Source organism: Haplochromis burtoni, unplaced genomic scaffold, assembly GCF_018398535.1.
Source record: "Haplochromis burtoni strain Fernald_Lab_line unplaced genomic scaffold, NCSU_Asbu1 Contig_57, whole genome shotgun sequence".
Classification (NCBI taxonomy): domain Eukaryota; kingdom Metazoa; phylum Chordata; class Actinopteri; order Cichliformes; family Cichlidae; genus Haplochromis; species Haplochromis burtoni.
This window is the reverse complement of record NW_024582418.1, coordinates 1,461,685-1,483,131: the sequence shown is the minus strand read 5'-3', so window position 1 is coordinate 1,483,131 and position 21,447 is coordinate 1,461,685. Positions and strand designations below refer to the sequence as shown.

Below are 21,447 nucleotides of genomic sequence, written 5' to 3'. Positions count from 1 at the left end.
ATATTTCACCAAATGAACTATAAAATGTTAAATGGACTGGTTTATATACAGCACATTTCTGCTCTGCTTGAGCTTTACACAACATGTTTCATTCGCCCATTTAGAGAAGCACTTTTTTTTTTCTATACCTAAGGGTAGATCAAACATTCACACTTGGGTGCTTGAGAAGCAACTTGGGTTAAGCATCTTGCCCAAGGATAGTATGATAGGTGAATGGAGCAGCCAAGGGTCAAACCACCAACCTTCCAATTAGTAGATGAGCTGCTCTACCTCCTGAGCTATAGCCAAGACATCTGTGCTGAATAAATGTGGATGTACTAGCTCACCGGTTTATTTTTATACTAAAAAGTATTCAAGTAAGCTCTTACAACCATTTCAAATTGCATCAGCTTGTAAATTCCACTATCTGATGATATGATACATGATGCCAGTAAGTGGCTGCCTCCAGTTTTGAGCCACCCCAGATGACTTCAAGTAGCCAGAGGTTCTTGTATTTTTAAGTGGTCTTCAGCAATAGTCCTCCACATAGATTTTCTGAAGGTCTTTGGCTGCTTTTTAATTCTTTTTCAACCCAGGCCATTTTCAGAGGAATGATTTTGTTTGTTTGCTTTTTGGTGTGTTTGTTAATCTATTTAACTGACCTACTAATCAGTCAAGCATAAAAAAGCACCTAACTCAATAAGTGGTGTACCTACACATAACAAACAACTTAACAAAGAAAAAATATTGTAAATTGTATCTTTAGGTATTTTATTAGCAGCCTGTCGCAAAAATGCATAATTTTTTCTGATTTCTTCAGCCAAATCAATGAATATAATATCCCAGAGAGCTATTAGCTGCAAACTTGGCAAATCTCAGCAAGGTGTCAAGGGTGTCCTTAAAAATGTAATGAAACTGGACAAGTGAAGGGCAAAAGAAAAAAAAAAGACTATCTACAGCAGATGAACATGTGAAAGTCATTTCCTTAAGAAACTTTTCAGCATGACAGTGATGCCAAGAAAACTGCTAATACAGTAAAAGCATACCTGGACAGAAAAACACACTTTGAATAACCTCTCCAGCGCCCAGAACTCAACATTATTGAAGTATTGTGGGATCTTGACAGAACTAAAGGCACTCTAATTCCTTTTTATTTATACGTCGCCAAATTACAAAAACTGTTGCCTCAAGGTGCTTTATATTGTAAAGTAAAGACCCTACAATAATACAGAGGAAACAGAGAAATTTAGCCAGCAACCAAAGAAGAGCTTTCGAATGTCCTTCAAGAAGCCTGGAGAACTATTACTATTAAGAGTACTTAAAGAAATTGGAAGAGGACTTGACTTGAGTTCAGACTCTACTGAAGAATAAAGGTGCTGATAATAAATATTGACTTTTAAGTTTGTTGGAACTGTCCAAATTCTGTTTTTGCCTCATATAGTGTATTTCCATGTGTGTTTGCACATTATTGAATAGATAGCTGCACATATTTACCATTTTGCAAGCAGAATATAAAGAAATGAGGAGTGACTTAAGACTTTTCTAGAGCATGTTATATCGGAAGGCTTACAATACAGCTTGAAAGAACATATTGAAAATATTTAATGCTCCACAGAGTAATAGCAATCCCTGAGATTATAGTATATGCATATATGTGAAGGACTGATAATAAAAATTTGATGGGCTGAAAACAACTCAATGGGGTGTTTTCATTCAACACAAAGCTTTTTTTGTTTACATAATCAACCAAACTTAATCACAGGATCCTTAATGGCTAGATACTGTTCAACAAATTAATATGATAGGGGTGAGAATTCTTAAACACCTAACTAATCTTCAAGTTTTTTTAAGGTTTTACTCAGTATCAAAAGTGCCTGTGACTCATGTAAGAAATCCAAGAGAAAAGGAGGCGAACATGAACAATTTTTTCTGTCACATCACTCTGTTGAAGAACAACAAGAAACAAAGAAAAAGAACAGCAGGTACCATATGTGGTGTGTCTGCCTTTTCATGACAAAAACACACCTAAGTCTCATGCAAAGAAAAAGTGGAATTTACCGGGATAACGCACTAAATGTTTTTTTGTCAGGTTTAAAGTGTCAACATGGGTCTGAGAAACCAAAATACTAGCAAGTTCTCTAACACGGTGAGACCAGCTCTGTTCCTTTGTGTAAAATGATCCAGCATGTCAAAGATTACACATTGTGGGGCCGTGTGAGGAAAAGCTCTGATCTCCCTCCCTTAATCCTTGACAAGCGATCAGATGTGAGTTGGAGGATATCCTGTGTTTTTCTCCTTTTTTAACATGAGTGTAAATTCACCTCAGGTTCGTGCAGTTTTATTGTTGTAGGGCCTGTAGTGGATTTGGGTGTCAGACCTCCATATGTGATCATGTCCATATGCGACGTGACTCATTCTACATGTCCACGGGGTTAAAACAGAGAAACAGACACAGACGTGAATAAGAAGGAAATACCAGAGTGACATCCGCTCTTTTGGGACTTCTTGGGAGCCCCACACACACACCCTCGCACACACACACAAACACACACAGAGTTAAAACTTCGAGAGTGGAAATTTTGTGATCTTGATCTAGCTGATAAATTATGCTATAAATTAGGACCAGTGTTCTTACACCCTCAGGCTTTACTCGGTGCAGTATTACTGGCCTTATATCAACCTACAAGCTAATACCTGTATATATTTATAAACCTTTTCACAAGTCTTTTGATGTTGACATCAGAATACATAATTAGCCTTACAAAATAATTCATATGCATATTAAAAAATACTGATTATCCTACACTCTATACCACCCTACTTTTACCATTGCTTCTGAGAACCAGCAGTCATTAGTGGTTGTCAGCATCTGAATGAACAACATATTTTTCCCATTAGAACACTCTGGTTTAAAGACTTTGTATGTTTAAACAATGAACTTCTCATTAGCTCTACCTAGAGAGCACAATGACTTTACGACCCTCAAGCCCTGCACATTTATCAGCATTCAAGCTTTCATATTTTCTCACATTTACAATTACACCCTAATTCAGTCTAATAAGAAAGTGGGATGCTTTTAAATAGCTTTTACTGTGATTTTTGAGATGCACAGACACCAGTCTGTCATCAGTTATTCAGGCAAGCAGCATAGCTGGGAGATGTGACAGATGTCTGCATGAAGAAGAGAGACTGAAAAGGAAAGAAAATGTTGAATGAGAGAGGAGAGAGACATACTTCCATCCCATCTCTACTTGTGTCTCAGCCTCATCTCAACTTTGGTCCATTTGTGGTGAGGATGGGACAGGACTAGCCGGCAGCCATGTGCTAAACGTTGTGGTACGGTCAAACTACAAAAATCAGACTATTAAAGTGAGGCATGCTTATACTTGAAAAAGATTACATGGAGACTGCAAATGGATAATCCTTTGAAGCCTGATCAAAGAAAGTCTGAATTTTGAAGTGGGGTGCAGTATGTGTTTACATGCAAAAGGAGTTGATACGGGTAGCTGTTTACATGACTCCAGCATGTAATCCAGTTAGAGAGCGCTCTGTCTTGTCAAGAGCGGCTGTTGTTGTTTGTTGGCATAAAAAAATAGCACAGATGAATGTGAGAGAGTGGCACAGGTATCTGTAAGGGAAACGTTTTAAGTGCTCACACTTCTTCAGATTATTTTGGTTAAGGTATATGATATGCGTAGGTTTTTAGGCATGATATTTCCTTCTGATATTCTATATTTGCAGCCTTATTTCAAGATTTCAACAAGAGCTAACAATCTACCCTTACATTATCCTTCAGATTGTATGTCTAATAGTTTACACAGAGTATTGTTAGTGTAAGAAGAAACATTTATATTTTAGACCCTTTAGATTTACCCTTTAGACATTCATTATAGATGCTAGATGAAAGTTAAAGAATATTTCAAACTGTCAAAACTGTGATCTCAGATCTAAAATGACTCAGCAGAAAATAATGGAAAAGAAATGCACAAATGTCTTCAATTTTCCAACTCATGTGCAGCCAAGAGAAAATGTCTATGATGCAACCAAAGAATGTTTTCATTTAGAAGTCATTTAAAAGAAACTTTCAAAGAAATGTTGCATAAAGAGGGTGACATTAAAAAAAACTATTTTTAAATGAATAAATCTAAATGTTGTGCCTTCCACAAAGTCATGCACCTGTGCCTAATTACATGTGCACTGTGGTATTTTGGATCTGAAACACTTTGATCTTACAGTAAAAAGAAGTCAATATAAATGTCAATGGGCTTTAACAGGGAGCAATCTTTCGAAAATGGATTTTCTTTCTGTCCAATCAAACGTGAAGAATTTCTTCCATTGTCACAGATAAACTGATGTTTTTTATAAAGCCTTCCAACTCGTCTTCTCGCCAAGCTCTTTCGATAAAATCTCGTAAATAAAACGGTCTGTCTCTGTTGTTATTGCAGAAGGAGAAAAATGTTTTCTTTTGCTTGTCTGTGCAAATATTTCAGTGTGGTGTAACACAAACATCTACAGACTAAACACTGACATACAAAGGTTCTGGCCTCGTGTTGTGCATGAGGATTTGCAATTGGGTTGCTTTTGTTTTCATGTCCTCTGACGGTCTGTAAAGCAGATGTGCTGTTGTCTTTGCAATGGGAAGAAATAAAGCTGTGGCATGTAGATAAATAGGTAGATCATGGAATTGCCAGATGTAAAGGTTCAATGTGTAAGTCATGGCAGAGCAGATTACTGAAATTTACCAGTACCCCTCCCAAATGTATGCCCATTGGCAGCAGTCCTAGCCCTCATTCCTGGTTTAAAAAGCACTGCAGTCAACCATCACAAAAGCAGAGCTGCATCAAACATCCCAATGACACACTGACAAATAAACCCAAGTTCAAAACAGCCCTACAAAAACAGGAGCACAAATACAGACACTGCCCATGTCTAAAAGCTCATATTTGTTGGAACCACAGACATGCCGTGGTTCCCTGTTTGACTAAAGAAAAGACACACGAGGCATTTTCTAGTGAAAAATGCACTACGAGATGTTTCTCCACACAACAAGGAGACCTGTTTGACTAACATCCTGCCTGTGAACAATAAACGCTTCACAATGTGAAGAAAAAGATATTCTTTTTCCTTCCATCCTCTCCATGCTCAACACTCTTTGTTTTCTCCATATCCTGTTAAGGAGCCTTGGAACAGCTGGTACTGCTGAATTGAAGCAGATTTTAAATGATGTCAAAATATTGCACCAATGATGACAGCGCAAATAATGAAAGCACTAAAAAAGTTCAGCTTTATCTTAACTATTGATTAATTATGCATGAAATATAAATTTCAGATATGATGGAAATGTGCATTGATGTACAGGGAGAAAAGCACTGCATACATACTTTTTTGGTTAGGAGTGAACATTGTAGCAGGGGTGCAGTTGTCACAGGTTTGTATCTTTGATACTGTTAATGTGCACTCAAAATGAGATGCAGTATTTACCAGCAAAGGGGAAACAGCACTACCTGAGCAGACAGCTAGCTCTACAAGAAAACTGGAAGTGCGCTGTCTCCACACTGTGGTTCAAACCGTTAAATACATCCTTCCATGGTTTTTTCCTAGACATTTGGTTCATTTTGTTAAGAAGATGAGTAAGACATAATAGTACTTTTCAATCCGTTCCTTAAAGATATCCTGATTACGATATGAAACAGGATTTTCCTTTCAAGAAAAGGATTATTTAAAAGCACCACAAAATGAGACACTCACTTTATGTAAATAAAACTAAAGAAAATTTCCATATTATATTCACATTATATCTCCCAACTAAATGTTGTTTATGGGATTTTGTTGTTTAGGTATAACAGTAAAGAGTTATACAGCAAACCGGTCATGTCTAACGTCAAAAGAACAAAATGCAACCACAGAAAATGGAGCAGTCAAAAGGAGCAGTCAAAGCCCGAGTCCAGGTTTCAGAGTCAAAAACAGACAGATGGTCACTTAGATGCAGCAGCATGAAGGTCAAAATGCAACCTGGTAAGTGGAGAGTGTGGAACTATGTTCTGAGGGATGGCCAAAACGAGGAAGTGGACACAGGTGAGCTGACTGAAGGGGATTAGAACCAGGTGCGATGGGTTCGTGCAGACAGGTGACTAGTAGAAAACAATGGAAGACTGAGGACATCTGGTGGGTGGATAGTGTGATGCATGATGTTGTGGCCAATAACGGCAAACCCCAAGGCAGAATTATGACAAATAGACAACAAGAAGAATGAAATTTGGTGCCAGTTGAGACCATAAGGTTGGTGAATCTACAACAGCATTATAAAAACAGTCCTTGATTACAGCAAATATTGTAGGGAAAAGTGCTACTTATTATTGTTTTGGAAATTATGTGAGATGAGATTTACTGTAAGAACTCTCAGGAGACTCAGACGTCTTACTCATAAAAATGTAAATAAGGAAAATAGATTAAAAGCGAATGTTAAAATACTTGTTGTGAAGAGCCTCAGTTCTGAAGCTTCTTTCTCGAACAGATCATATTTACGGTCAATCTGAATTTCTCACTGTCTTTCAAGACATGTTTGAATCAACTTTCTGAACTACTACATGCTTCTAACCCCAGTCATTAAAAACACTAATCCCATTTCAGATTAAAAGATTAATCTCAGATGACATTACATCAGTTTGACACCTCCACTGTCTCACCAAAATAGGCATTATTTTAATAGAAAATCCTTCACAATATCCTTTTTTTATGGTCTGATCAAGTTTTTTAATAGAATTTTCTATTTTGTTTGTTTGTTTTTGTTTCCATTTTATTTTCTATTCTGATATATAATTATTACAGCAATGCAAAGGTCTACCGTGACAGTGCAGCCTTGCTCAAACAGAAAAGTCAGTCGCATATGCCTGTAAATTAACCAGCAAAAATCAAATTCACCTGTGGGGATTCAGTATTACACCTAAGCATTAGCATGCTGCTGTAACAGCCTGCACTGTTTTGGGAAGACTTTCTACAGGATTTTAGAACATGGCTGAAGGGATTTCCATTCAGCCACAACGGCATTAATGAGGTCTGGCAACTGATGTTGGGTGATAAGGCCTGGCTAACAGTTGGGGATGCAGTTAAGCCCAACAGTATTGGATGAGGTCTAGGTTAAGGCTCTGTGCCCTGGCTGCCTGTTTTTCCATATTGAACTGGGAACATCATTTTCATTTTTTTTCATGGGTTTGTGCAAAATGATGCTACTAACATAGATGTATTTGAAAAACACATGCATGCTATACTTTAGCTTTCTTTTCTACAAACACAGAAGCTGCCCAAGGGAATGCACAGTCTGACCTCAAGATCTGTGATAAAGAAGCTCCCGTTACATCTCGGACTGAAGTAGAAACCTCCAGGCTGCAAGCTTTAAACACACTATGACATTTGCTGGATTTGTAATATTGATCGTTTCTTGGTGTGCAGGAGGTCCTGGGGGTTTAAATACAGGACAGGCCCCCATTTGTCAAAAACTAGCTTTGGGAAAGTGGCCAGCTGGAAATGGCAAGGGATGTAGTTTAGTTTTAATAAATGTATTTTATTAAACTTTAAAAAATATATATATATATATATATATATAATCATTTATAGGCTGGATGGTCCAGGTGAGAAACATTAACTAATAACCTTAGAGTAATAGAGTAACCTCCATCAAACCTCCAAGATTAACCGAGTGTGGACCACTGCGTGTTAGGGCATCATTAAAATATTAGCGTTCAAACTTTTTTTTAATGGTTTCAACAGTTCGCTTTCAGTTACTGATTTTTTCATACATCCTAAATTAAATGCTATCCTAAATGTATCGGAGCGTAACTGCGCTTTGTTTTTGGTGAGGGATTTCCTGGCTGCCTGTCTTACTATTGGCATATGCCTGCCCTGGATGATGCGCTTCTCTTCCCAGGCATGACACACTTACTTGGCTGCAGAGCCACGGGACAGAAACACGACGAGGAAGCAAGAGGACAGAGGCAGGCGAGGGAGGTGAGGATGCGGGTAAGAAAAGCGCGACAGATGACGATGATGATGGCGAGGACGGGGATGAAGATGAGAGTGATGATGCTATCGACGAAGGAATGGTCGTAGAAGAAGCGGAAGAAGAAGAACGGAAAATAAAGCTCTGCGGGATCGGAGGATAGTAACAGTGGTGATGCTGATCGTGAGGCAGTTTGGATTGTGAGTACGGGACCGCAGAGGCGAGGATGCTCGGACGCTCGGAGCACCTGCTCGCTCAGTTTTGATCATTGTGCAGGGTAAAACCTCCGGTATCACCGAGAGTTTAACGAAGCGCTATTCTGGGGAGGTGGGCCAAGTCCCAGGAGAGAGAGAGAGAGAGAGAGAGAGAGAGAGAGAGAGAGAGAGAGAGAGAGAGAGAGCTCTCCGAGGACCTTTGGACTGAGTGCCGGTGATCCAGCAGGGATGTTGTTGTTCTGTTGTCAGTGATGTGAGGCGACATTAAGGAGCTGTTGAAAGGAATCCTGACACATATTCCTACATTTTTGCAGGTAAGCAGCAAATTGCTCTGTATCGCTTTCTGTGTCTCTCTCCTCATCCAAAAACTCTCTCTGTCTCTGGTGATCATATTGCTGCAAACACGTACACCCTTCTATGGAAAGATATAACACTAAATAGGGAGTTACAGGGAGGGGTGGTTGCAGTAAGTTCATGTTGACCTCTTCCTCACAGTATTTTGCCTCCCACGGATTAACATTATGTAATATTCCAGTAGGTGGACAGAGAGGAGATTAACAAGAATCTATAAAGTGTTAGCTGGTGCCATGTAAGTACATTTATTTTATTACTTGCATGCACACTGCACACGCACTCTAGAAACACATTGTACTAAAGTTACTGCATGCTTGATCATTTAAATTAAAAACATACACACAACATATAATATATCCTACAGCATGACTTGCAAACAAATGCTGTTCATAAATTGTGACATTAGTGGTTATAGTCTATAAATTGATGTATAGTAACTCTAATAGAATCTCACTGCTTAATTAGTGGCTTTCACTGCTATTTTAAGTAGTTTTGTTAATTATAATTTAAACTTTTACATGTGGGAGAGGGCTTTTGAACTGTTGAATTAATTGAAAAGTGTCCAAGTATTAATTCATATTGACGAGTTATAACGTGAATATGAACAAATGCTGAATAAATGCATATTGTGAGTAAAATAATATATTTTCATACTCTACATTTATCTAACATCCACCACACTGGCACATTATTGGTGAACTCTGTGACACAGGGGAGAAATAAAAGCGTAAATACAAAAAACACAAATTGTAGGAGGCAATTACATGTAAGGCAAATTTACTGTTGGGTACCACAAACACCGTAGGTCCCTATAGGAGTATTGTAGGCGTGTTGTAGTGATTTTTGGATAGGCTCATCTCTATCTCGCTTGCTCAGCTTTCCTCCCAGGCTTTCCTCCCACACACTTTAACTCCTTTGTTTCAGCAGTGGAGTACAGTAGCCTTACAACCCTGCAGTTACATTAAAACTAACAAAGAGGAATGCTGCAGCCCAATGTCACTTTATCCCTTAGATCAAATACTAGGTTGTGTAACAAATATTCGGGTCTATAAAAGAGGCATAGAAGAAGAAGTACAGATAGCATATAGGTCAACTTTATAAGAGAAATCAAAATAGCAAAAAATAAATGCTTATCAACTAGAGAATACAAAAAACGTGAAATTCCCCAGACATGGTAAAAGTGTAGTTAGCTATGTCCTTGTGTTAAAAGACGTATTTCCAGTTTTATTATGTGTGACATTTTCGGTGACATGTGGGTTGACGGTTTGATCAAAAGAGACTTGCTGTGTCAGGGCTGCAGGCACTTCTTAGTGCTCAGAGTCCCCAGAGAATATTAAAGCTCTGCCATGGGTTATCTAAGTGGTGCCTGTCTCCACTCAGCTATGAAGGTCAATGCTGCAAAAAGCCCTTTGACTTTACTCTGACACATACACTGTAACTTGGAGTAAACACTGGGATTGAGAGATTTCTTAAAAATGTATTTATACATTTTTTTTAACTTATGACATCTCATGTTTGGTATCGTTGTGCAGTGACCTTTCAGGTTAAATAGTTCAGTGTAAATGTGCCTGGAGGTGCAAATAGAACAAAGGAAGAACATGTGTTAACTTTAGGAAATTGATGTTTGCATGTTTGAATCCAAAGATTTAATGAGGATGTGGAAAAATGACAGAGCCTTGCAATTATCATAAACCCCACCAATCTCTCTTTAATGAAGCAAAATATTATTTGTTAGTTGTGTGCACAACAATTTTACAGTGTCTTTCACAGTGGAATTAGATCAATTGATGCTCTTTATCTGCTTTCTATGCTACGAATTACATAACTAATGTCACCATATGTCTTTAAAAATGTGATACATGTGGTTGCGTTGTATGTGATGTATTATTAAGAAGAAAAAAAAACTTAGTGATTTTCCACAGAGGGGATCCTTTAATGCAGTAACAGGGTTAACGTAGATTAAGTGACAACCTTGAAACAAGCGATGAACACTGAGCTCCACGGGAACTGAACTTCCGATCCCCTCACTGTGGGGTTCAGTTCTGTGACCCACCCGTCACAGGAGCTGAACTCCTGGGCTTTAAAGGGTGGCATGGACATTCTAACCAAGGGTCCTGTCTGCCCAGCTCCAATCAGGAGTTGCTCTGAGATTGGTGCCGTACCCAGGACTGACAGGTTGAATGGATGACAGGGCTGTGTGGGCCAAATAGACTGTCAGAGAGAGCTGTGAGGAGATGGATGAGAAGAGGGAGAATGGGACACCGAAAGAACATCAGAGAGAGGGAATACCAGAAAATAGAGCTGAAGAAATGATGGAGTGCTGTTGTGGCTACAGGCAATACCTGATTCCCTCAATTTCTCTTTCTCTAACTGTTCCTGTCCCTCACCCTCACCCCCTTTTCTTTTCCTATCATCGCCTGCTTTTCTCTAATCTATGGGGTATTACAAGCTCTGCACAGTGTCTGGAGCTGTTTTGCTACAGAACAAGTGTAGCACCTTAGAAATGTGTGATAGCTACTGTGACAATGGGCCCTACTTTCTGTATAAAACCACTAAAATTGCTTATAAATCGTAAACTATTAGTTTTTAAAATTTAGGAAATAAAATACTGCTAACAACCAATGAAATGCTAAATGTTTGTCAGTCATTGGTTGGTGTATGTTTTATGAATCATGTATTCTCACTCCCAGAACAGAAAATACAGTTATTAAGTCAAAGCTGCCTAAACACAAAGTTCTCTTTAGCATTAAGCCTGTGATGTCCGTGTTGCACCAATACCCAGCCCAGTAAGTCTGGTGTCTAAACCAAACCAGCTAGTAAAGGCACAAATAAACTAAAGTATCAAAAAAATCAAAATGGTAAGTATAACGAGACACAAGCTGCAGGTTTGCTTATCACCATCTTCTAAAATAGTATTGTAATCATTAATTTAAACCACTGACGGTGCATAAATGATGGGTGTAGGTTCTGGGTCTGAAAAGTGACGCAACAGTACAAGCGCCTTTAACGTTCATTCTTTTTATTAAATTATTATTTGCTGACTGAAGTCATAGTGACTATGTCCATCTTTTACATATAGTGTATGGTACCTTTATAATAGCATTTAAATAAAAGAACAGACTCACTATATAGTATTTATTAACAAAGGTTTTAAAAACCACTTTACAATAACTAAGCAGTTCATTACATACAAAATTATTTTTACTATTTAGTTCATATTAACAATTATACATCTATTCATCCATCTCCATCCATATCCTCCAGGTCAGTGTTGCAGAGGACCTGAGGCATAGCTTAACTGTCGTGGAGCGAGAGGCAGGGAACACCACAGATAGAGGGAAACAAACAACCATGCATAGTCAGATTTACAGCCACGAACAATTAAGAATCACTTAATCGAAAAATCATGTCTTTAAACTGTGGGAGGAAGCCTGAGTAATGAGAGAAAACCCAAGCAGGCACACAGAGAATAATATGCAAACTTCACATGGAAGCACTCGAGTCAGTCAGCTGTGAGGCAACAGTCATTTCAATTTACAACTGATAATAATCGTTGTTATTGTTCCAAATGATGTTGATGTTATTATTACTATTATCATTATTAATTTTTTTTATTAGTAACCCTATACTGTTATGCATGTAGTATTGCCACACTTTATTGCTTTGGCTGCTTAGAGAGAGAACAGTATTTAGTGTCATCAGTCAGTCTGCATGTTGTCATGTGTTGCAACATATGTGAAGCTCTGGAGAATTGTGGTATAGTAGATGAGTTTCTGTGTTTGATTACAAAATCTAAAGGATATAAATACTATTTCCCACTCTGCTTGTCCAGTTAGAGTTTTCACAAGCCTTTTATCTCCAACAAACTCTCTCTAAGGACATTTACATGGAATGTTGAGAAATTGGCAGTTGTCTTGTGTTGGCAACTACGTAGAGCTCAGCTCTGTGAAGAAATGACATTATTCCTATTTTGAAATTTACAGCTATAAAAACTGAATATCTAGTGCATTTTTTCCTTTTGTGTGCATTCTATTTAATCAGGGGTGTCAGATTCACTTTAGTTCATTGGCCACATAGAGCCAAGTTTGATCCCAAGAGGGCCAGGCCACTGAAACCATTGCATAATAATCCACAAAAAATACCAAAGAAATGAAAAGAAAACACCTAAATCACAATAATGAACAGTCCATCTACAAAACAAATAACAGGCAACTCGAATTGTTTTTGTCTTAAGCAAAATACATGAAATTTCCATAATGTCTCAGCAATGTCACTGAAGGTAAATATAACTGTGCCAGGACCAGCTCTCTCTATGCTTTGTGGTCTGGCGTGACATTGGTCATGTCACTGTCTGTAAGAAACCAGTTAAAGAAAAAAAATAGTGAACTAGTAGTAGTTTAGAAAATTTGTCACAAGTCCTTCTGTGCAGTGTTTTAAAAACACATCCAGCCAGGCTGGACTCTTCAGTGGGCTAAATCTGGCCCATAAAGTGGATTAAATAATCCGGTCCATTTTCCCACTGAAGTAACTTGTGTATAAATATAATGTGTTTGTGTGGGGGTAGTATTTGTTTTTGTCTTTGTAGCTGTTGTGATGTGATGAGCCATTTGCTTTGCTTTTCATTTGCCTCCCTTGTTTTCCTTTAAAAGCTATATATTGATATAATGATATTTCTGTGTGCTTAGAGCTTTTAAACTTTTACATATAACATTTTATATATGTAATAAAAAATAAAGTGCATCTTCAAAATTTTCACTTTAAAGATGTGCATTGCTGTTGTATCTGTAATAGAGCTTCATGTAAAGTGAATTCAAACATAACTATATACATAAAATTATATTTTGGGGCCAAAGTACTTACATGTTGACAAAAAAACAAAAGTAATCCTTACTTTCTGTTGTCTTAATTTGGTACTGAATAATTTAAAGGATTTATTTCAAAGCACTTTTATGGAAATGCTTGATGGTAGATTGCAAGTTCCTTTCAGCTTTTTGATTTGGGAAATTACAATAAAAAAAGGTATGGATGAATTAAACTTGTAAAATGCAGTAAAAGGACAAGGCATGTTGTCTTGTTAAAGGCTGACAGCTAACACAAAAATCCAAGCACTGCAGCATCCATCTATTTTCTTCCACTTATCAAATTCAGGGTCACAGGGGGGATGGAGCCTATCCAGCTGTCATGGAGGAGAGACAGAGTACACCATAGGCAGGTTACCAACATATCACAGGGCTAACAGAAAACCTTCCACAGCTTCACCCAATTTTTAATCGCCAATTAACTTAACGCCCACCTCATTCGACTTGGAAGGAAGCCAGAGGGAGAACACGGAAACACGGATTGGAACCTAGTATCTTCTTCCTGTGAGGTGACAGTGTTAAGCACTGAACCACCATGCTGCCCACAGTGTAACATGTTACTACAAAAAAGGCAAAAAAGCAGACAAAGCTACACTAAACTAAAATCTTCAGTTAATTTAATTGAAATCTAGTGTGCTTTATCAGTGGATAGACCCCCCTTAATTTAGTTCACTCATCCCTCTAAGCAGTTCCTCTCTTAGCTTCAGCTCATCCTATTGAATGTTTGTTTGGGATTGAAAGTTCTGCTCTCTCTCACACACGCACACACACATAAACATAGTCCAGGACAAGACTGGAGTGAGAACAACTCACTATGTGTGAGAGAGGAGAGATCGTTCCGTCTAGCTGCCAGAGTGTGTTGTCCGTAATATCGGTCTGTGTGTGCAGGGACAGTTATATAATAACAATGCAGAAAGCATCACAGGTTCATGAGTCACAAACACACACACACACACACACATGCAGGATCCTAACACTCTCACTGCGAACAGGAAGTGAGGCATTACAATCTTCCACGTGTTCACGATTTATCAGAATCAGAACAAATTGTAGCGTGACATATTATCGCTTTGACTTGACAAAGACAATGTGTTTGACAGCACGGGATGTGTTTACCAAACTCAACTCTGTCTGTAATGACCTTTTCCAATTTCTGTATCTGAATGCGTGATACAGACCTACGGCTCCACTGGTTCACAGCAGCTGTTCATGATTTTTGAGAAGAAAAAAAGATGTTCACAATTAAACAAGCCTGTTGGATGTGTAAAAATAGAGATCCTCCCTCATCGGATGGCATGCAATTCATCTCCGAGTTCCAAAACAAGAAGCCTGACCCTCAATAATACTTTTCTTGATGAATAAAAGGTTTTAAAAATGGCTGTGTCATTAATGTCAATAGTGAGTCAGTGGAGCAATGTGATGAATAAGAGAAGTCGACATGTAATGAAACGGAGGAAGTGCCTCTATTGATTAATGCAAAATTTATGCCTGAGGTAAAAGCAGCCTAAGCAACACTAATACATTTTCTGAAATGTGAAAAACATTAGCTTAGTTGTGGTGAAAATAAATGGAAAAAGTAAATATAACAAAAAAAGCTTCAAGCTGGCATCTTGGTGTTTGTTTCTGAAAATAAATTAGCAATACAAGCCTTTATGAGGAGGAATAAGCATAATCATTTTACAGAGAGACTGCTCTAAAGTTAAGCAAATCAGAGGAAGTTTTATCCACAGGTTTCTTCTTGCTTTCAGATTTTTCAAAGTCGTACTTACAAAAATTATACTTTTGATGCTAACGTGTTTTCCTGGCATCATTGTTATTTTGCATAGCTGTTGCACAACTACAGTAGAATAGTTAAAGCCTTCAGTATACAGTATTACAAGTATTAGATCCTTGTAGTAAATTACTAGTATTTGCCTTTATGTGTGTGTGTGGTTCAGCTATTGATTGGAACGCTTCAACCCTTTGGCCATGTTCCTGAAAGAGCAATAAAGACACACACACACACATTCAAATGTACACATAGATACACTCAAAGGATGGTGTGGGTGGCCACTTGACTGCCTCACAGACAGACAAATACACCTGCACACACACAGACACACACACACACATGTGCCCTGGGGCTTTCTAAACAGCCGAGCTCAGAGGTTGCAATTCGCACATCACTCTTTGCTACCTCCCTCTCTTCCTCCATCTCTCAGTAAAGCAACACAGCATCTCTCACGTTCTTTCATTTATTTCTCATTGGCCATCCACCCGCCTGCTGTTTGTTTTCTTTCCCTGCCCTCTTTAGGCTCACACCACACATTTTTTTCTCACTAATGTGCTGACCTTCCCATTGTTCTCTGTCTGTCTTTGTAGTTACATGTATAGCAGCACTGTGTCATACAGACCAGTAGAAGTTGGCTTCCTGCCTGTTGAGATGTGCCAATAGGAAACACTTTGAACAGGGGTTCATGCTGATGAAATTGATCTGCTCAGGTAAGGAACAAGTATGACATATTGATATTCAAAAGCCTGTAAATGAACAATTGTAATGTCAAACTGCATCTATGGGACTTCATTCAAAAGGTGAAAATTTATTCTTTTATGGAATATTTTCTAGAAATTGTCTTGTTTAGCATGCAGCTAAAACACAGCCTAACCCAAACCTGGTCACATGCAGTCTGGAGCACAGTGTGTGAAAAAAAACACATATAACATAAATTGTCTTTAACAATGCTATTGATCAGTTTTACTCTAAATGAATCAAGAAAAAGGCAAAAGTTATTATGTCGTGCTGGTACCAGACATAATGAGATTTGTTTTTGTTATTGAGGTAATCCTTTGTTTATTTTTAGTTGGATTACAGGTTGAGCTTTTAAACCCCAGAGAACGAGTTAGACATATTTATAGAAGCTCCCCATCTCAATAAAAGATGAATCGCTGTCTTATGCAACAACTCCTGACCACAATGAAGACAGGATGGAGATGGAAGGACAGAGGAACAGATGGATAGATAGATGGAGAAGCAGATGGATTGCTGGATGCATGGACAGATGCACGACTCTTGCAGATGTGTTTTTTTCTGTCAAGGTTGCCCTTCGAGAAAAGGATCCATCCTTCTTCACTCCTGTAAATTTCTCTAGTTTCCTCTAGAATATGACTCGGTTCCTTTATCAGTTTCTCTTTCCCTCTATTCACCACTCTGTTGCTCACACCTTTAATATCGCCGTCATTCTCTCCTTTTGACTCTCTCCCACTTTCTCGTTCTCTCCTCTCTGATCTATTATTCACATCCCTCTCTGACTCTTCTCTTTCTCCCTTGACACCTGAAATCTCTCCATCCCCTTCAGGGTGTTTAGGCCTCCACCGACAGTGCTTCCCTCCCAGGAAAAGAAATAGAATGATGAATAAAAGAACAGAGTGAAGAGATAGATAAAAAGCTTTGGTATGGGTGGCTCTATCGATATGCCAAGGTATTTCTTCCAGGCTGAGCTGGTAGCATTCAGACAGAGCTGAAAAGGAGAGCATTTGCAATGTTGCTGCAGTTTTTCAACACAGAACTGTTTATAATGTTTATAATATCCAGCATTAGTGAGCTTAAATGCAATATTAACTGCAGTGTTTTTCAATATTTGACCAAATTTCAAAGCATGTTGTGAAAGTTTTTCATTTGGTTGTTTTGAGGATGACACATGGCAGCAGTTTATCGCTGAGCTTCAATGCAGCTGTGCCCCTGAGAAGGGCATGCATTTCCCAGCTGCCAGTAAAAACATTCACATCTGTCTTCTTTTTCTTGAAGACAGGAAAATGCAGTCAGTGAAGATATTCATGGAGTAAATATATGATTTATTCAGACACTCTTCCACCTTCAGCATGTCCATAAATTCGTTGTGTAGATGTCATAATAAGGTGTTAATGGGTGTATTTTAACCCAAACCAAAACCAAGTACAGAATGAGTACTGAAGCTGAATGCTGACACTCAAACTCGTGTTACAACTGAGTGCTTTAAGTCACTGTCACCAGTCTCCAAAGGTGGAGTTTTGTTGCTATATTAAACATAACACCAACTCTAACTTCCATTCAATGCAGTAAAACAGCCAAAATTCAACTAAGATTAGGTAATAAATGACTCCTTGTAGGAAGAGGATGACACCAAATTGAAAGCAACTGAAAATGGCTATTCAATGAGCTGAAAGTATTCAAAATGAGAAATGTTAAGAACATTAACTGCTAATGATCATATAATAAATGGCATCTATTGAAATGTATCATAAGGTATAATAATGAAATAGTTAATGGTCTTGAACTGTAAAGATGTAACAATGTCATAAAGGTTATTTGAACAATTAAGAGAATTTATGTTCTAGTGAACACTTATATTGTCTAAGTATTAAGTGAAAAAGTCTGTGCTGGAGATAAAAGCTAAACATAATCTACATATAAGATCAATGGCATGCGTGTGTGTCAGATGAAGGCAGATCTGAAATAGAATCTTCTTCCGTTCCTCCTCACTACACACATCGTCTATCCGCGCTTGCCATATCCCTCCACCAAACCATCAATCATCACATTCCCATGCTATATGGTAATAGGAGGAAAAAACTGCATTTAACGGCATTTTACCTTCTACCTCACCTACCTATCTCTCTTTGTCCCTCCATCCATCCATCTGTCTGAGCTCTCATCCAATCCAGACACAGTATGAGGTTGTTTATTTAAATCTATTTAAATGGATATGAGGTGTGGGCATATACAGGGATATTTCACGGCCCAGCAGGTCAGCAAATATCAAAGCTGTTCCAGCTCACTAACCCCTGATCTCAGGGCCCATAGACATTTAGTACATACCACAGGTGGTCAAAGTTATGTCTATAAGTGATTGTGTATGAGAAATAATTCTTTCTATCTATCTATCTATCTATCTATCTATCTATCTATCTATCTATCTATCTATCTATCTATCTATCTATCTATCTATCTATCTATCACCACCTGAAGAAATGAGCGACAGAAGTGATGAATCATGGCTGAAATTAAAAGGAGTGAAACAACTGCTTCTGTTCTAAGATTAAAAGGCCAAACTGGATGAGGTGTCTTGGAACAGTTTAAAGAATAAGAAAAAACAGAAAGTGCAAGGGAGGGGAGAGGAAGGAGAAGTGAAGGGTAAATGTCTTTGCTAATGTCTTTGGTGCCAATATTGACTAACACTGGCTCCCTCTGACTTTAGTACACTCACTGCATCCTCTTCAGATCGTTAGCTCTGTCATTAGAAAATGGACCTATTGGCTCAGTTGTTCATTGTCATCACATTGGATGGACGGCTGTACGGACGGATGGCCAGACGGACAGATGGATGGCCAAACATCACATTTTCTTAATGGAAATATGAGCTTCTGAGATTTAAATTCAGTGTCAATGTTCAGTGAGAACTAATTATTTTTCAAGGCTACTTCCTGACAGGGTGGACTGTGTAACAGTGAAATGTCAATTAACCAAATTTGGAACAGGTGGGACAGTTAAGAAAAAAAATCCATCCATTCAACTTTCAGCTTCCATCTTCTGAAAGATAGAGGTAGATAATCAAGACAAACATTAGAATACATTCAAAAATGGTTAACAGTTTCACATGTAAAATTAGCTAGATGTGTAACGATTACTTAGATAGTCAAAGGCAGAGGATGTTACTCATCTAATTTCTCACAACAGTCAGTTGTATCGATTAATGGAATTAATGATTGGTGGTTCATAATACAATTTCATAGCACACCATCATGTTATGTAACATCTTGATCCATGGAAATGTTAGTATCAGTCTATGACTGAGTCCAGACAGGAAAGGGGGTGCAGGTGCTGTTTTAACACAATTTAAAACATTGCTTTTCATCCCCTCCCTTAAATTTTTTTTATCATCTTATCCCTCTCCACCCTTTTCTGGCTTATATCCCCTGCACAGCACTTCTGACAAAGAAGGAAAAAAGAGAAAGACCTAAAAGGGCAAAGCAACACAAGGATTTACACACTGAAACCCAAAGAGAGAGTGAGACAGCATGTGAGGGGAAAAGGGTCAGGGAAAGAAAGACATCAGTCTTCTAATTCAAAGGGGAGGTGTCTGTCTGAAATGGAATTCTGTGATATGATGTTACGGATTTTTTGGTTTTTTATTTATCAGACTGCTGCAGTTGGCCCTGTGCACTCAGCACTTGCTGGACTTGGTATAATCGTACTTTAGTGACCTGACAGAAAGACAGAAACGCATTTACTGCAATTCAATATAAGTACAGGATATCAGATACAGTACAAGTTGCGAGAAGCAGACAGATTTAGATGTAATAGATAGTATACAGTTGCAAAAGAAAAAACATTATAGATTTCAACACCATTTCCAAACAACTCCAAGTTGAATTTTCACCTAACCTTATGAGTGTTGTTCGCAGAGGCTAAAAATTGCCCAGCTGGGCATGTGGCCGCCTGTCAAACTCTCAGTGGACACTTCTGCCTCTGCTTCTTTCTTTTTAAAATGTCAGAACAATTTCTCAGCTTTTGTCTGTTCAGTCAGGCTTTAAAGGCGATAATGTTGTTATGGAGATAATTGTGTAACAAGAAAGTCATCACAAAACTGTTAAAAAGTCATTTTCTGGAACTCGCAATGATGACCACTTTTTTTCAGTCAACCGAAGAGTTTATTATTGGCAGGTTTCAACAGTGTTACTAATGAAGGTAAAATATCAACTGGAAGTTTTATAACAAAATTCTTACATCAAATTTTCAAATCTACTCTATCAGATAAACTTATCAAATAAAAATAAGAAGAAGAATAAAACATAGATACATTAACTATTATATACATAGTACCTTTCTACTCTGATCACATTCAGAAATTGACAGAGCTTTATAAGTATTCTCTGCCTATCATGCACAGTTTCAAACTCTGCATGGGGGTTTAATCGGATTGGGAGCAATTTGGGCGATCGGTATGTTGCCCAAGGACACTGACATGTGGAATGGAGGAGCTGGAGATCGAACTACCGACCTTCCAACTGGCTCTGCCTCCTGAGCCACAGCTGTTGTTTTTGACTTCATGGTGTTTTGGCTTTCATACAAGTCATGAAGTCTGATGGATGACTGGTAATATAAGCAGAACAGGAGTTTTAAAAAGTAATTGTTTTAGTCCACGTGACCTGACTTTCTTGCACCTTGTATCTTAGCTGTACTACACGCTTGCTTTAAACAGGTTTTTAGTTTGTAATGTGTTCCTGTTAGAAGAGTTATTTTGAGTCATTTTTGAGTGTGCTACTGAAGCACAAATGCTCCCAAAATGCAATGCACAAAAGAAATGTAGCGTCTTTTCAAGTTAAAAAAAAAAGTAAGTTGTAGTGAAACAGTTCCACAAAGTATTCAGTCTTAAAATGTCTCTTTGTTCAGTTTTTATCACCAGCAGCTTTCAAAATCTGAAGTTTCTTTTTCAGTTGGTCTACTTACTAAAGAGGTTTAGTGATGCTGGTGTTCGCCCCAGCATGCATCCCAGGGTGCCTTTTCAGAGACACAGCAGAAATGGATGAAAGCAGACAGTGATGGACACTCTCAAGCGAGTAAGGGTGTACTGCCATCTTGTCAGCTGCTTAGAGCAACAATGTGGAACCACAAGAGAACAGAAGTGGGGTAAGCAGGTGCAGCTGTCACCTCACAGTCAAGTGTGATAGGGTAAGGCACCTGTCACTCAAGAAGAAACAGCCCTGCAGAAACTCTAACCAGTTCAACTGAGGTGTTTTGTGTGAAGTGACAGTGCTCTAAAATGTAAGAAGGGTAACAGTAAAATCTTATCCTTTATCCTTTATGCTCAAGGCTTTTTTCCACTTGGCAAAGGGGACTGGAGGTGTTATGTTGTGACTTGTGGAAGGACTCAGCGACAGGAAATTAGTCACTTAATCTACAAATGCATCTGAGCTTCACAATCTCTTGTGAGAAAACACTTTATTTTAGTGAATTTTCCCACATGACTTTAGTGAAAATGGTCAAGGGTGCACATGGGAACACACAGCAGACAGTATGGTGTGTTTA

General features: G+C 38.3%; 1 protein-coding gene across 2 annotated transcripts in view; it reads left to right on the top strand.

The window, feature by feature from the left end:
* Positions 1 to 7,791: 7,791 nt before the first annotated feature.
* Positions 7,792 to 21,447, top strand: part of bean1 (brain expressed, associated with NEDD4, 1) — a 42,055-nt gene continuing 28,399 nt past the window's right edge. Inside the window, exons 1-3 of one of the 2 annotated variants that reach the window (XM_042220913.1) lie at positions 7,792 to 8,504; positions 8,726 to 8,779; positions 15,765 to 15,884. In XM_042220913.1, the coding sequence (XP_042076847.1) occupies positions 15,860 to 15,884 (25 nt within the window). In that variant the 5' untranslated portion in view covers positions 7,792 to 8,504; positions 8,726 to 8,779; positions 15,765 to 15,859. The remainder of the gene's footprint in view (positions 8,505 to 8,725; positions 8,780 to 15,764; positions 15,885 to 21,447) is intronic. The other variant, XM_042220912.1, reaches the window with a different exon arrangement.